The sequence below is a fragment of the Amblyomma maculatum genome, chromosome 1 (genome assembly GCF_055883805.1).
Source record: "Amblyomma maculatum isolate TAMU_Amacu chromosome 1, ASM5588380v1, whole genome shotgun sequence".
Classification (NCBI taxonomy): Eukaryota; Metazoa; Arthropoda; class Arachnida; order Ixodida; family Ixodidae; genus Amblyomma; species Amblyomma maculatum.
Genome location: NC_139344.1, coordinates 226,183,503 through 226,197,073, shown reverse-complemented (window position 1 = coordinate 226,197,073; position 13,571 = coordinate 226,183,503). Strand labels below are relative to the sequence as shown.

General features: G+C 41.1%; 3 protein-coding genes across 3 annotated transcripts in view; 2 read left to right on the top strand and 1 right to left on the bottom strand.

Moving 5' to 3' along the window:
* Ahcy (adenosylhomocysteinase) overlaps positions 1 to 6,309 on the top strand; it is a 36,905-nt gene extending 30,596 nt beyond the window's left edge. Inside the window, exons 6-9 of the mRNA XM_084590440.1 lie at positions 629 to 836; positions 3,743 to 3,948; positions 4,628 to 4,795; positions 6,068 to 6,309. Coding sequence (XP_084446566.1) covers positions 629 to 836; positions 3,743 to 3,948; positions 4,628 to 4,795; positions 6,068 to 6,226 — 741 coding nt within the window. The 3' untranslated portion in view covers positions 6,227 to 6,309. The remainder of the gene's footprint in view (positions 1 to 628; positions 837 to 3,742; positions 3,949 to 4,627; positions 4,796 to 6,067) is intronic.
* Positions 6,310 to 10,194: 3,885 nt separating this feature from the next.
* Positions 10,195 to 13,184, bottom strand: HSPC300 (hematopoietic stem/progenitor cell protein 300). Its single transcript, XM_084590442.1, has 3 exons — positions 12,929 to 13,184; positions 12,774 to 12,856; positions 10,195 to 10,404 (listed from the first exon to the last, which is right to left on the bottom strand). Exons 1-3 carry the CDS (start codon positions 13,047 to 13,049, stop codon positions 10,378 to 10,380), a joined length of 231 nt encoding a protein of 76 aa, XP_084446568.1. The 5' UTR covers positions 13,050 to 13,184; the 3' UTR covers positions 10,195 to 10,377.
* Positions 13,185 to 13,374: 190 nt separating this feature from the next.
* Positions 13,375 to 13,571, top strand: part of LOC146205766 (zinc finger CCCH domain-containing protein 15) — a 41,422-nt gene continuing 41,225 nt past the window's right edge. The window contains exon 1 of the mRNA XM_084590441.1: positions 13,375 to 13,559. Within this exon, the coding sequence (XP_084446567.1) occupies positions 13,488 to 13,559 (72 nt within the window). The 5' untranslated portion in view covers positions 13,375 to 13,487. The remainder of the gene's footprint in view (positions 13,560 to 13,571) is intronic.

The following is a 13,571-nucleotide window of genomic DNA, read 5'->3' as shown; positions in this document are numbered from 1 at the left end:
AAGTGCATTGTGCGATTTTGTTTAAGTTGTGTTCTCAGGAGCCCAACTTATGTGACGTTGCTTTCCCATTGCATGCTGGTGGGATGGAAAACAAAACAAAAAAAGGAAGATGTGCGAGCATAGTGCACACCATTAACAGACATATTTGTCAAAAGCTGTCGCAAACAACTCTGTATATAATGCAGACAGCGCGGTATCCACCCCACCCCGCTGCGCTGAGTGCTCATGCAACTGGCCAGATAACCCTGTTGCTGGTAGTGCTCTCCGCATTGTGTCATTGCAAAAGTGACCCCTCACTCTCGTGCATTCGCAGCACGGTCATGACACTGTCCAATCTCCTAGAGCCGTACGAAGTACTGCATGGCCTAGAGGTAGCGTGTCTAACTCAGAGGTGCAAGAGTCCTGATGGGTTCGAGTCCCATCTGGCCCTCCCATCTCAAGAGAGAAACCAGAGGTGGAGGAGGGGTGTCACGATTTTTCGAAGCTGTTGGCTTCAAACGATCGATGCTATTGGGCAGTTTTTTGCAGCATGGGGGTATTTGTATTTGTGCAGTAAAACAATGCAGTATTCCGTGGGTGTTTGTGAAATTCATAGTCCAGTACTGAATTTTTGTTCTCTTATTTGCAGAGCAAGTTTGACAACTTATATGGCTGCCGTGAATCACTAGCTGATGGCATCAAGCGAGCTACAGACATTATGCTTGCTGGAAAAGTGGCTTGTGTAGCTGGTTTTGGGGATGTTGGCAAGGGTTGTGCACAGTCCCTGCGTGGTTTCGGATGTCGAGTGATCGTCACAGAAGTTGATCCTATCAATGCCTTGCAAGCTGCCATGGAAGGTATGACCAGGACAATATAACCAGAAGAGAAAGCAGATAAGATTTTCTAATAATTTGGTGTTAAGTGTGCTGACTGCAAAGTCCAGAACTGACATGCTTAGCCTTTTGGGTCGGCTTTGTTATCTGCTTCATATTTTTACATTGTGGTTTTGCTTTAATGTTAGTATTTTAGAAGCTTGCCTCAGCGCGCGAAATTCTCACTTGTCGTGCAACTAAACCAAACCATGTATAATCTGCTACTCACACAGTGGAAGCTTCTTAAGTTTATGAGAAATAATGTACGATAAAAAATTGAAATTACATCAATAGTGATGCTGAAATCAAAATAGGAAATGGACTTGGTGAAGGAATGTGATGTGGAGAACAAGTATTAAATGTTTCACCAAGCCGATGGAATGGGTACCGATGGAAGGGGAATGTAGCTATATTGTCGAACCCGGATATATCGAACTCGAAGGGGATCGCGAAATAGTTCGATATATCGATAATTCGATATACAGAAATCGGCTTGGGACGGCACTTACGATGCAAAAAAACGATACTGTATTTGTCGCGTAATCAACTCACCCGCATAATGAACCCACCCTTCACTTTTGCACTCGAGAATTTTGAAAAAAAAAAAAAAAAGCGTTATGGACAGCTCGCTCACATGCAAGCGTTAAGCGATCTCGGCGACGAGCGGCAGCGACAGAGCAAAAAATTTCCAACTTGTTGGAATTGCGCCGTACAGCCACCACGGCAGCTCAAAACAAGGTTTCTGTGTCGCCGCGGCAGAAATCTCGAGCGTTTTTGCTTGCATGTGGATGGCGCGTGTAACTCCGTTTCGGTCGTCTCATCCACAGCTCATTTCTTGGCAGCGTGCCAAGATCGTCGCGGCGTGCTTTTGATAGCTCCTGTTGGGGGCGGCGGGGAGCGAACTTGGCAGACTGCCCGTGATGGCTTGATTGCACGAGCCTGGTTCGATTTATCACGCCGCGCTTGGGGCGGGCGTAGTCTACTGCCACAAAATCATTGGAAAGCGTGATAAAGTAGCTGCAAATGCTGTTTGAAGCGAAAAGTGCTAAAAGCCGGTGTCATGATCGCAGCTGACCGCGTGCTTTCGTTGATTCATACATGCAAAAATAAACGACTCCCGCAGAAAAAAAAAAAAAGAAAAAAAGCCGCTTCGTAACGCCATATCTTACGCTACGCCGCGCGTACAGCACAACGATAAGAACAAACGACTCGCAAAAAGAGAGAGAGAAAAAAAAGATCTGCCGCTTCTTAACTTCCGCAGGCACCATAGCCACGTCAGCCGCCGCGCGCAGAGGGTTCGCAACAAACGCTGGAGAAAGCGTCCGACGTTCTGTCTGAAAACGGGCTGAGCTGGCTTGGCGCATGCGTAGCGCGTGCTACTGCGAACCAAGGCCGGGAAAGAGGAAGGAGAGAGATAGCTCGGCAAAAGAATGGGCACACCCTCACGCTTCGCTCTATCGCGTTTTCCCCCTCTCGTTCCCACCTGTTCTCTCTGGTTCATTCATGCACATGGCTTGCAAACGTCACGTGCTGGCGCGCAGGAAACTATAACCGCAGATGCGCGCGCCTTTGGGGATAGGGCGCGGCGGTGCCCTAGCCGAACTGTCCCCTCTCATTCCTTCCGCGCGTGGCTTGAAAACGTCATGCGGCGAATGGCCGAGGGTGATGCGATTGTCTTTGGGGAAGGCACACTTTCCAGTGCGTGGTGCGGAGTTCGATATATCGAACGACCCGTGAAATTGAGTTCCATATATGACGCGGCTTTCTTATACTTTTACATGGGATTTTCAAGGGGATATTCCATGAGTTCGATAAAACCAAAATTCAATATATCCGGGATCGACTGTACTCCGTTTTATACATAAAGTGCAACACTGCCAAAGCTAGAGCTCTTGTTGACATTATAAAACTTCTGCTGTTTCCTTTTACCTAATTAGATGAGGGTTTTTTTTCTTCTTTTTTTTTTTTTTGCTGAACCCTTGACAAGGTTGCAAATACCGCGTGTTGCGCAGTTATACCCATCCTTTAGAATGCTTCTGACAGCTTAGGATCTAAAATTTTGGAGAGAAATTGCATTTGGTTGGCAGTATCTCATACTTGCATGATTCGATCAGAAAGTGATATATGCATTGTCTATGACGATGGCAAAGCAACACATGTTGCTGTCCCAGCAATGATGTAAAGGCATTTCCGCTTCTCAAAAATGTTGGTTAGCATTTCTTGTCGTAAGGTATGAACAGCTTTTTTTTTTTTTAATGTGGTTGTAGAATTTCAGTTTGCATTCACATCGTCCTTATTGCAGAAGAGATTTCACTACATGTCCGATCCATTAACTGCAGTGGCAAGCTAAGATTGTTTCATTTTAGGATGTTTGTCTCCTTACACCTTTGTAGAGTGGAGAAGCCAGCATGATGACCGATTCGCATTGTTCTTGCTCTTCATGCTGCTTTCTCCAGGGGAGACAGGGCTGTTATCATATGTTACGTGCCAACATTGCTACTATGTTCCTCTTGTTCATGTTGCATCTCTTCTCTATGTTAGCAATTTTAAGTTTTTCTTTGATGTTTCACGTGAAATCTTTGCATCTATGCACTGCACCGCAGACGCCACTACGGTAGGTGAGCTCCGCTGCTCTCCAGCTGCTCGTACGTTACCACCTGTGTAATTGATCACCAAACATATTATACGGCGACAATTTATTGAAATTTCAAGTGTAGCAGCCAGGAAATTATGCTAATGGGGAACATCGAACCCAGAAGAAAAATAATTTTTACTGCCTGCGATTTTGAGTGCATTAACTAAGAAATTGTATGAATTAAAAAAATTTAATGACAAAAGTCTAGTGTATACGCAGATATTTGTTTAACAGGGAATGTTTATTCATGTTTCAGGTTATGAGGTTACCACCTTGGAAGATGCTGCATCCAAGGCATCAATCTTTGTGACTGCCACTGGATGTAGAGATATCGTTCGTGGCGAACATTTTGAGAAGATGCGCAATGACGCGATTGTTTGCAACATTGGCCACTTTGATATTGAAATTGATGTGAAGTGGTTGGAGCAAAATGCAGTTGAGAAGGTAGAAGTAAAGCCCCAGGTAAGAGTTTGTGCAGTCATGTACTTCAGCGTAGTTTTAGATAGATATTATGTTAAAGTGTCACTCGGGTGGAATTACGCCTCTTTCCTCTGATAATTAATATATTCTAAGTGTTTTCCAGTCAGCATGTTACATTTCAAGAAAGGTATGCAGGTGCATGAGTCACACTTTAATTGCTGCACAACTTCTTTATTCATACTAGAGTGCTGAAGGCAGTGTTGGCTTATTTTCTAATTAAGCAGCTGCATTTAAATATTAATTGACATCCAAAAGCATTCACTTCACCTTTTCACTTTTTTTTTTTTTTCCTCTTGATAAATGTGACTGGACATCCTGTATACTGCAGGCAATTCCAAGTATATAGCCCTTTTTGGAAACCTACTAGCTTTCAGATTCCTGAGGAAACTGCCTTTGCCATTGCCCCTTCCTGTCCAGTTTTGTTCCAACAATAAACATCAAACTTCTCCTGATAGTGAACTAAGCCTATTTTATTTTTTTATGCACAGAAAGTGACCCAGAATCTTTTTTTTTTTTTTTTTTTTTTCAAATGTGGCATGCTTTAAATATAATCAATCTGGACAAAAAAAAAAAAAAAGATTTCTGGAAAGATGCATATGCTCCTTCTTTACGGTGGAAATGAGAATTGTAATAAAGAAAGCACTCTTTTTCTTTATTTTAGGTTGACCGCTACAAGCTAAAGAATGGGAATCACATTATATGTCTTGCACAAGGCCGCCTCGTGAACCTAGGTTGTGCTATGGGCCATCCGTCCTTTGTCATGAGCACTTCTTTCACTAACCAAGTTCTTGCTCAGATTGAGTTGTGGACCAAGAGTGACAAGTACAAGGTATTTATATTTTCTAAAACCTGACTGTAATTGGTGTTTTAATGTTTTAAGGCCATGAATTGTGAAAGTAGTTTTTCGTTTTTTTAACATCATTTGGTTGGCAACAAGTATGCATACAGTGCCATCCCAAGAGCAAAGCAAACATCACCTTTCAATCTTGGGCAAGTACCTGTTCATGTGGAAAATGGGCCTGCATTGTTATATGGTGCCATGATTAATAATTAGAATGCTTGTTATAAAATGCACTAAAGGAAGATGTTAATATAAGCAAAAGCAATACTAGGTAGGTTCCCTTTGGTAGTGGTATCATATTTTCTAGTGTCATATACCAAAAGGTCCTACTGTTTGAGATTTTCTGCTCCCCCCTTATGTAATGCCCAGCTTGGGTACTTGAGGGAAAATTATTATTTTTATGAAAAGGAGACAGCACTCAACTTCATCTGAAAACTCCTATGCAGTGCTGGCAGCATTGCGCCAGCTTTGTGGGACCAAACTCCAAAAAAATGGAACTGATCGGATGCGCCCTTGGTGTGTTTATCAATAAATGGTGCCATGTTGCTGTTTACTATACTATTCTTTATGCTAAAGAAAAAATGCCCATGCTGACTTGAAAGAGTGCAAATGACTGAAAGCTTCAGTGTCTTGCCCCCTCTAAAGTTGCTGCAGAAAAGTTTCACATAGGCCAGCTGGGTGACATGTAAAATGTGCAATGGTTCGCACCCTCTTGGAAAGCTTTCGCTGTGCTCCTTTCTTCCGTCTCGTTATGAACTACTGTTTCAAAGCACTAACACTGCCAGCAGGTGCAAAATATTGCACAACTAAACCGATGCGTGTCATTAGAAGTGCCATTTGGAGGCTCATGGTATGCAATTTGATATGTAGCGAGACTTTGCTTTAAATATGCACAGTATTTTCAGAGAACTAATATTTGTTTGCTATTGCTAATAAAACTGAAATACAGTATCTGGTTTGACTCTAAGTTACCAGTCACTGGCAAATACAATGTGATGTATAGGTCTTGCACATAATTGTAATGTGCAGCAAAAAAAAAAATAACCTGATGGTATGCTCTGCAATAAAATGCGAATCATCCCCCCCCCCCCCTTAAAAAAAAAAAAAGTGAGCAAGTGGATTTTATTTCAAAGCCCTCTTAGTAAAAAATGTAGTGCTTTTACATTTACGGCCATATGGATGTTGTGAGCATTTCATTTAACTGCACATAGAGCCATTCTTCCAATTAGAGGTTTCTTATCTGCTGCCTTTTTTCTCTAGGTGGATGTATATTTCTTGCCCAAGAAGCTTGATGAAGAAGTGGCAGCACTTCACCTTAACCATCTTGGAGTGAAGCTGAGCAAACTGAACAAGGAGCAGTCATCTTACCTTGGCATCCCTGTTGAGGGACCTTTTAAGCCAGACTACTACCGATACTAAACTTTTTGATACTACATGCTATGTTAGGCTTTTTAGTGACCTTTTGCGTTTGAAAACTTTTAATAAATGAATTTCGATGAGCATCCCAACTCATTTGAGAACATTCCCATTTTGATTATAGAATGTGCTTTTCTGCTGTACGTGTACTGCTCTGGTTTGTGGCATTTACGGCGTTTGTCAAAAGTTTAGAGCTCAGAGGGTCTGCTTTTAAGCAGTATATTATGACCTCTTTAACAACAGTCGAAGTCCTAGCAATTGGAGAGGGTAGAATGAAAAATCTTCTTGCCTTCAGCAAGTTTGGAAACCTGGGAATGCATTACAAGCCGTATAGTACGGCTCAAAAGTAGACCCCCTGGGCTCTAAACTTTTGACAAAAAGTGTACATAGTAAAATGCAGAATTTTAATTTGCTTTACTCTCACAAGTTGAGCTACATGTTGTCGCCTAGCTGCTGCTTTTGCCATTGCAAGAGGTAAAAAGTGTCAAAAAAGTTTTCAGGCCACAGGGTTTTCAACAGTATAGTGTAGTACTTAATACACCTATGGAGCAGCCAAGTTTTCCATATATTAGAGTACTTCTGTTACCATACAGACTGAGCTTTGGGGCTTAAAAGCAGATCCTGTGGCCTGGGAACTTTTGACGGGGCTTGTTATTTTAAACTTATAGGCACCTACATGCTTAGTGGTAGTTAAAAGAATTTATTAATGTGACAGGCGGGGCAGAAACTATGGACCACTCTGCCGCTTAGTTATTTAACCCTACATTGGATCTTTGCCATCTTGTGCTTTTTAAGTGTGATATCTTCAAAAGAATCTCAGAGCATGAAATGGGTGTTGCTTATTTTCGTTTCTATCAAATGCCAGGCCATGGTAGGAGCAGATGGGCAGGTAGATGGAGGGCTAGACAGATGTGTTGTCATTCATATAAGCAATAATTTATACGAGAGAAAAAAAATTGTGCAACGAACGTGGCCAACTTGCAGCTTCGAGTGCTGTAATTATGATCATGTTTCGACCCCCATTTTTCAGTCTCTCTCTGTTCATTCATTTCGTACACCAGTCACTGCCATCACGAAAAAATGCAACCCATGAAAGTCTGGCCACTCGGTGCCAGACCTCTGTGGATCACATTTTCGGAATGACTGTTACCTTTGAACAAAGACCTAAAGAAAAATTGAGTGCAGCAGTAAAATATTTTGCACACATAATATTTTCTCATTGCACAAATGTGCCAGATATGCACCCATTTGTCAATTAGATGGAAAGACTAAACTTTTAAGGGGACAGGGTAAGCGCTATTCATCCTTTGCATTTTAGCTTATGTTCGTGACCCTTTTTCTCATGATCTGCTGGGGTTAGAGCATTCATCTTGTTATCATTGTAATCAGCAATCTGAGGTAGTGATACTGAACTAGGATTATTGTTTTCTGAATGTTTTTTGTTTATTTTTCTTTTACTAGGACAATCAAATTTTAAAGCCAAAATCTATAGTAAATTACCTATAAATCGAAGCTCTCTTGATCAATGTTGATCATTCTAGTTTAGTAGACTGTAGTGTTCATTCAATAGATCTAAATTATTATTCCCCTAGCTCCAGTAAGTTTTGAGAAAAGAGATCAAATGCAGCAAAACTTCATGTTTTGAGATAATTGCCTTTGAAGTTGAAGAAAGAGCTTTATTACAACATAGAACTCTAGAAATACATGCCAATTAATTTTTTTCAATAGCCACTGGCCTGGTCACCTCCATTGTGAATACTTCTTTTCTGTGCTAGCTGATTTGCTCTCCGCACTTCCTTAGTGGCCTGTCGTGTAGCTTTCTGCACAAAGTATAGTCTCCTCCAGTCAGCTTCACATAAGTAATGGACTGTTAATCGCCCTGCAGAAATTCCGAATGGCCTCAAATGTCAGCTCGAGCCATGTTGCTCGATGTTTTCTGTTTGGATTATTGAACCGGTGCGCTAAGGGCCACTTTACACATTTTTGGGAGAACTAGCTAGCAACTCCTTTTCGTGCAGCATCTTCAACCAGCTGCAAATCCTTGTCGCATGCTATAAACACGAACTGCTTTTGGCGACAGCACACCAGAGAAAGTTTAATGTCAGTCAGCCATAGCCACAGTCACAAACATTTTCCATTATGGTCTCCATGCATCACACCCAGCGTGAAAGCTTCGGTGCAGACACGCACGGTGACGGCGGAGTTCGATACTAGGTTGTGTTGCGGAGATTTGGTGTCATTGTTGATCAATTTATGCAGGTTCCCGTGGAAGCGTTGTCTTCTAAACCATTTTTTTTGGTCTTTGTGATTGGATGACCGCCAAATATCCAGCTTCAAAATAAAAAAAAAAAGTTGGTTGCCCACAAGAACACGCTGAGGCACGAGCAAAATATCGCAAGTCGCGAGTAATCTGGCCGCATGTATTTGTTTCACTAAACAAAATATACTGGCTAGCTTTTCACTGTTGTCGGATTAGTGACACCCATCCCGCTAAACGTGAACCAAATAGGGGCTGAATTTTTTTTTTTAGATTAGGAGAGGCACATATCTTAAACAAGTGTCAAAGGGGGACGTGGCTGGTTGCTGCATAGATTTCAAAAATGTCGATTTAGTGTATGTAAATATTATCTGTAAGCGTAAATGAAAGACTGATTATGTTAAGGATAGAATAGGGGTTTTGAACTGCCAAAAAAATAAAAATTAGAAATGTTTTTTCTGAAATTTTGCCTACCGTTTCCTTAATATGCAACAAGTTTGGTCTTTAGTGTGCCGAGCCAAAACACCTTGATTGCACTTTAACATTTCATTTGAATGTACTAGTTCTTCTGAAAAACATTGCACACACGTTTTTTTTCTCATCAATCATTTCAATTATTGCTATTAACAATGCATGATTGGAATGTGTATAAACTTCCCTCTTTAACAAAGTTTTTGAAAAATTTTTTATCACAAGCAGGAGAATAAGTGATCGTGCAAATGCTATAGAATAAGGCAAGTGGTAAGCGTGGGACCCCCACCTTAACTGCATCAAAATTGAAGTATACTAGCATTGGCCCTACATAGAACTAGAGAGACCTAGTTGCATGTTTTCTCTGTAATGTACTAACGATGCATAAGACAAATATTCACCTATAACTGCTAAATAATTTGATTCAATTTTTTTTTTTCATCCTGCTGACCAAACAATTACTGTGTAAGAGGTGCATATAGGTTATGAGGCAAGGAAAAAAAAATGCAATAGAACCACTGATAAATTGTTGCCATTCCTGAAACTGGTTGGCTTAAGCATTGCATGAATAAAAAACTACATTCCAGTAACTGCATTGCTTTTTCCATGTTTTGCATGACCTAAACCCACCTTGCACATCACAGTGATTGTTTTGTTGAATTGAAACAGCATTAAAAAGAAATTATTTAGCAGCCATATTATTCAAAAGGGTGATCCATGTATACTGTTCACTGCATCATTTGAAAGCATGCAAGCAAAAATTCAGTGTCTTGAAGGACTTTTGACGCTGGGGACTTGTAGACTTAAGAACCCTCCATGCTAACCAGCTTGAAAATTGGAAGCAAGTTTGATGCTGAATTCCTTATTTGGGGATCATATTCATATACAGCAGGCATGCAAAACAATGGAGCACATATCGGTCACAATCCGGCTTTTTCACAAGGCTGCTCTGCGCATGCGTGCCCCTTTCCTGGTTGAAAATGAATCGCCAACCCAGCCGCGTCAGTTCGCGGGCGACTGTCTCTCCCAAGGATTCTTTCAACTAGTTGCAAAGGAATTTTCAACCGCTCCCCAGAGGGCGCCACATCTTGTGAAAAAGGCGGATTGTGGGTGCACATTATTTGGGGAGAAAACTATGCTGTTGAAAGTGCTGTTAAAATAAAACTAAAGGATACATTAAAGATCCAAGCATTATGCCTCACCACAAGATATTTTTGTATTAGCTAATAAAAAGGGGGCAGAGGACAAAATTCCAGTTTTTTATTGTTGGCTTAATGCCACAAGCAGATTGTACCATGGTTGCATTGCGATGCTTATACAAATTGGCAACCAGCTTGATGCAGCTGGTTGAATTTCATGCATAAAAAATTGATGTTCATGTAGATTGCATGGTTCCTTGCATAGAACCAAAAAAAAAAAGTAAAAGTCAGTTGAATGTATCTCCTTTTGTGACCTGCAAGAAATGCCAGTGAAGAAAGACTATAATGAAACATCCAAAAAATCAATTTTGATATGAAATATTTCCAGTGTGTTAAACACATTTAAAATATTTGGAGAGTTTCTCTTAATTCAATGCTAAAACAGGTAAAGTGCTGAAGCTACATTCTGGCACTATCAAGCTGTGTGAATCAAAATACAACTCGATCTAACGCCAGCACCTATACTCCTGATGTTGACTTGGTACCTTAAAGGAATCTGATAATCTGCCATGAATATTTCTTGGATAACTTGTAATTACTCAACAGATTATGCATAAAACATATGCAACCATTTTCAGGAGGAGCCAAGGTGGGGGAAAAATAGAGATTTGTGCAGCCGCTCTACAATCACTATGTAGCTCCATACTCCATACTTTTTTTGTTTTTCCTGCTAAGAATAGTATGGCTGCCATTTAAGATCAGAGTAGAGTAAGCAGGGAGCAAAGTACAGCCTTAAGGTGTATTGGTTCCTTGCTACAAAGAGCAAAGCAAAGTACAGCCTTTAAGGTGTATTGGTTCCTTTCTACAAAGAGCAAAGCAGGGGAAACAATGTTGCAACACAAATTACAAAGGAGCAGGTGGACACTTGGATCTCGACATCAACCCCTACAAAATTTCAGCCAAGAATGGGCCTCAACGATTTTTTTTAATGTATTCCATTTTGATAACGTGCAAATAAAAAAAACTTCTTCCTTAGTATAAACTTGGCAGAAAAGACTGCTCTTAGATGAAACCTCTTCCTGCAACTAACCAATGTGACCTGTAGCCGGAGTCGCTTTGGAATGTTAAGCCAACCAATCAATGGCCCAAGTTATACCTCTGTCACAAGAACACTTTCGATCCTCATTGAACGTGATCTGCATTCAACTCGATGCAGATCAATGTTGTTACATAGCAAATCGAGCCCAAGCCTGCTTTGCTTGAAGCCGCTTCCTCAAGCACTCGATTTTTCAAGCACATTCGAAAGCGGATGCCGCCACACACTTGAAGAAACTTCTCAATGGCCACTCAAAACAACTGTGCATCACCGGATGTTTCAATCCTTTTCGAAAACCTCAATGCAGATCGAGTTCAATGAGGATCGGAAGTGTTTGTGTGACAGGTATTACACGTGAGACATATCTACCCAATGCAGCCTTTTGGAAGACTATGTGTAGGATACCAACAGCACAGTCACAAGGGGGTACAGAGGCAAAGAATAAAATTTTGGAGGTGTATCAGGAGTTAAGCAGGAGTTGGAAGAAAGGGGTGTACTACAATGAATGTCGGGCACATTATGAGCACGAATAAATTATATATAACATGGCCAATATAAAAACTGCTTTGACGGTCAACATATTCTAATAACTCTGTCACACGGTCACTTTCGATTCACATTGAACTCAATCTGCATTGAGGTTTTCAAGAAGGATTGAAGCGTCCCATGCTACACGGGCGTTTTCGATGAGCATTGAGAAATTTTCCTCGTGTGCGCTAGAGCTCACTGATGATGAGAGTGTCGACGCTCGCTTTGGAGTGTGCTTGAAATCTCAAAAGCGCTTGAGGAAGCAACTTGAAGTCGAGTAGGATTGAGCTCGATTGCACTTGAAAGTTGCCATATGACAACCTCGATCTGCATTGAGTTGAATGCAGATCGAGTTCAGCGAGGATCGAAACTGTCCGTGTGACAGGGGTATAATATTAGTTTTTGTACAATATGCATTTAAGCCGCTTTCGGTTGAATAAGAGCAATAAGCAGCATTGTGGTACCGCTTCTTTCTTTACTCAGTTAAAATACTGAAAATGAATGAATACAGCACGTTTAAAGCTACGGGTGCAGCAAACAGAAATACACTGAGGGCTCATTTAATCTATCAACTCTCACATTACGATAAAAAAAAAAAAAAAAAAGAACGCATTTCGTTTTAAACGTTCTGTACGTACAACAGAAACTGATGTGCTATGCTAGTTTACTACAAGCACCAGAACAAATTCGGAAAAAATGCATGTATGCACTTTCCACTGTTAATCGATCTAAAGATTAGTGCCTTGCAATCATTTCACAAGGCATGCTGAGCGTGTCAGTATGCAAAATAACTCCTGCCCACCTCCTCAGCGAATGCCCGTCGCAGAGTGCATACAAGATACGTTACGTGTAAACACACGCATGGCGCCATCCACACAAGCTTCTCAGCTTCGGTAACCGCATTTCAGCAAGGAAATTAATACGAGCTAATCAAAGCTAACAGGCAAACCTACACGTGCACATTATTACTCCTTTTTCCAATTCTCTACCGTGTGGGCCTTCTCCGACAAGCAGCCCTTTTCGTTTCGGACTCGGAAACTAACGGTATGTATTACTCACTCTGGCTTCCAAGTATTCAATTCTTCTTTCCAGTGATGTCAGCTTTTCGTTTAGGGTTGCAAGCCTCGCCCTACAAGACATATCTGAAATCGCGAGCCGCTGAGTTAAACAGAACTCACTTGAGCAACGTAAACAAGAAAAAGGCGTATGCTTACCGAACGAAGTAAGGAAATCTACAATTTTCTTTATGCTGCCGCTAATAATTTCTATGTACTCCCTGTTTGCCCAATCTTGCTGAATTTGTTTCTGTATAGCTTCTCTTTCTAGTACGGACATTGCTGGTGATGAAAGATTTGAAGGTTGCAAGAGTTTGACAAGGCAGACACCAAAGAGCTGAACAAGCACCTCATGCAATCCCCCTTGCAATCCCTTGTCATGTTGTTCAAGGTAGGGCTTGGCCTTGTGTTGTTCTGGCTGCACCAAGGCTGCACCTGGCTACACTCGGACCTCTTCAACTTTTTGCCATTCTTGCAACAATAGCTTCTTAACAAACGTTTTCAAAATGTTAAATCAATCTTAACAAATGTTTATTGGTGTAAGTTGTAAATTTGTGGACACTGACAAATTTCTGAGTGAGATCAGTAATGCGAAAACGCGGCTGCGCTTTTTCCTTCAGGTTTCAGGTATTGGTGGCTAGATAAACTGTGCTCGCTTTTCGCCTGACAGTGTTCACTACGTTTGGACAGGTTTTGAAATTAGAAAGGAACTGCCACTATGCCTCCTAAGAAGAAAGCACCTGAGCCAAGTAAAAAGACTGAAATGAAGAAAAAAGAGAAAGTAATTGAGGTAAGCCAATGT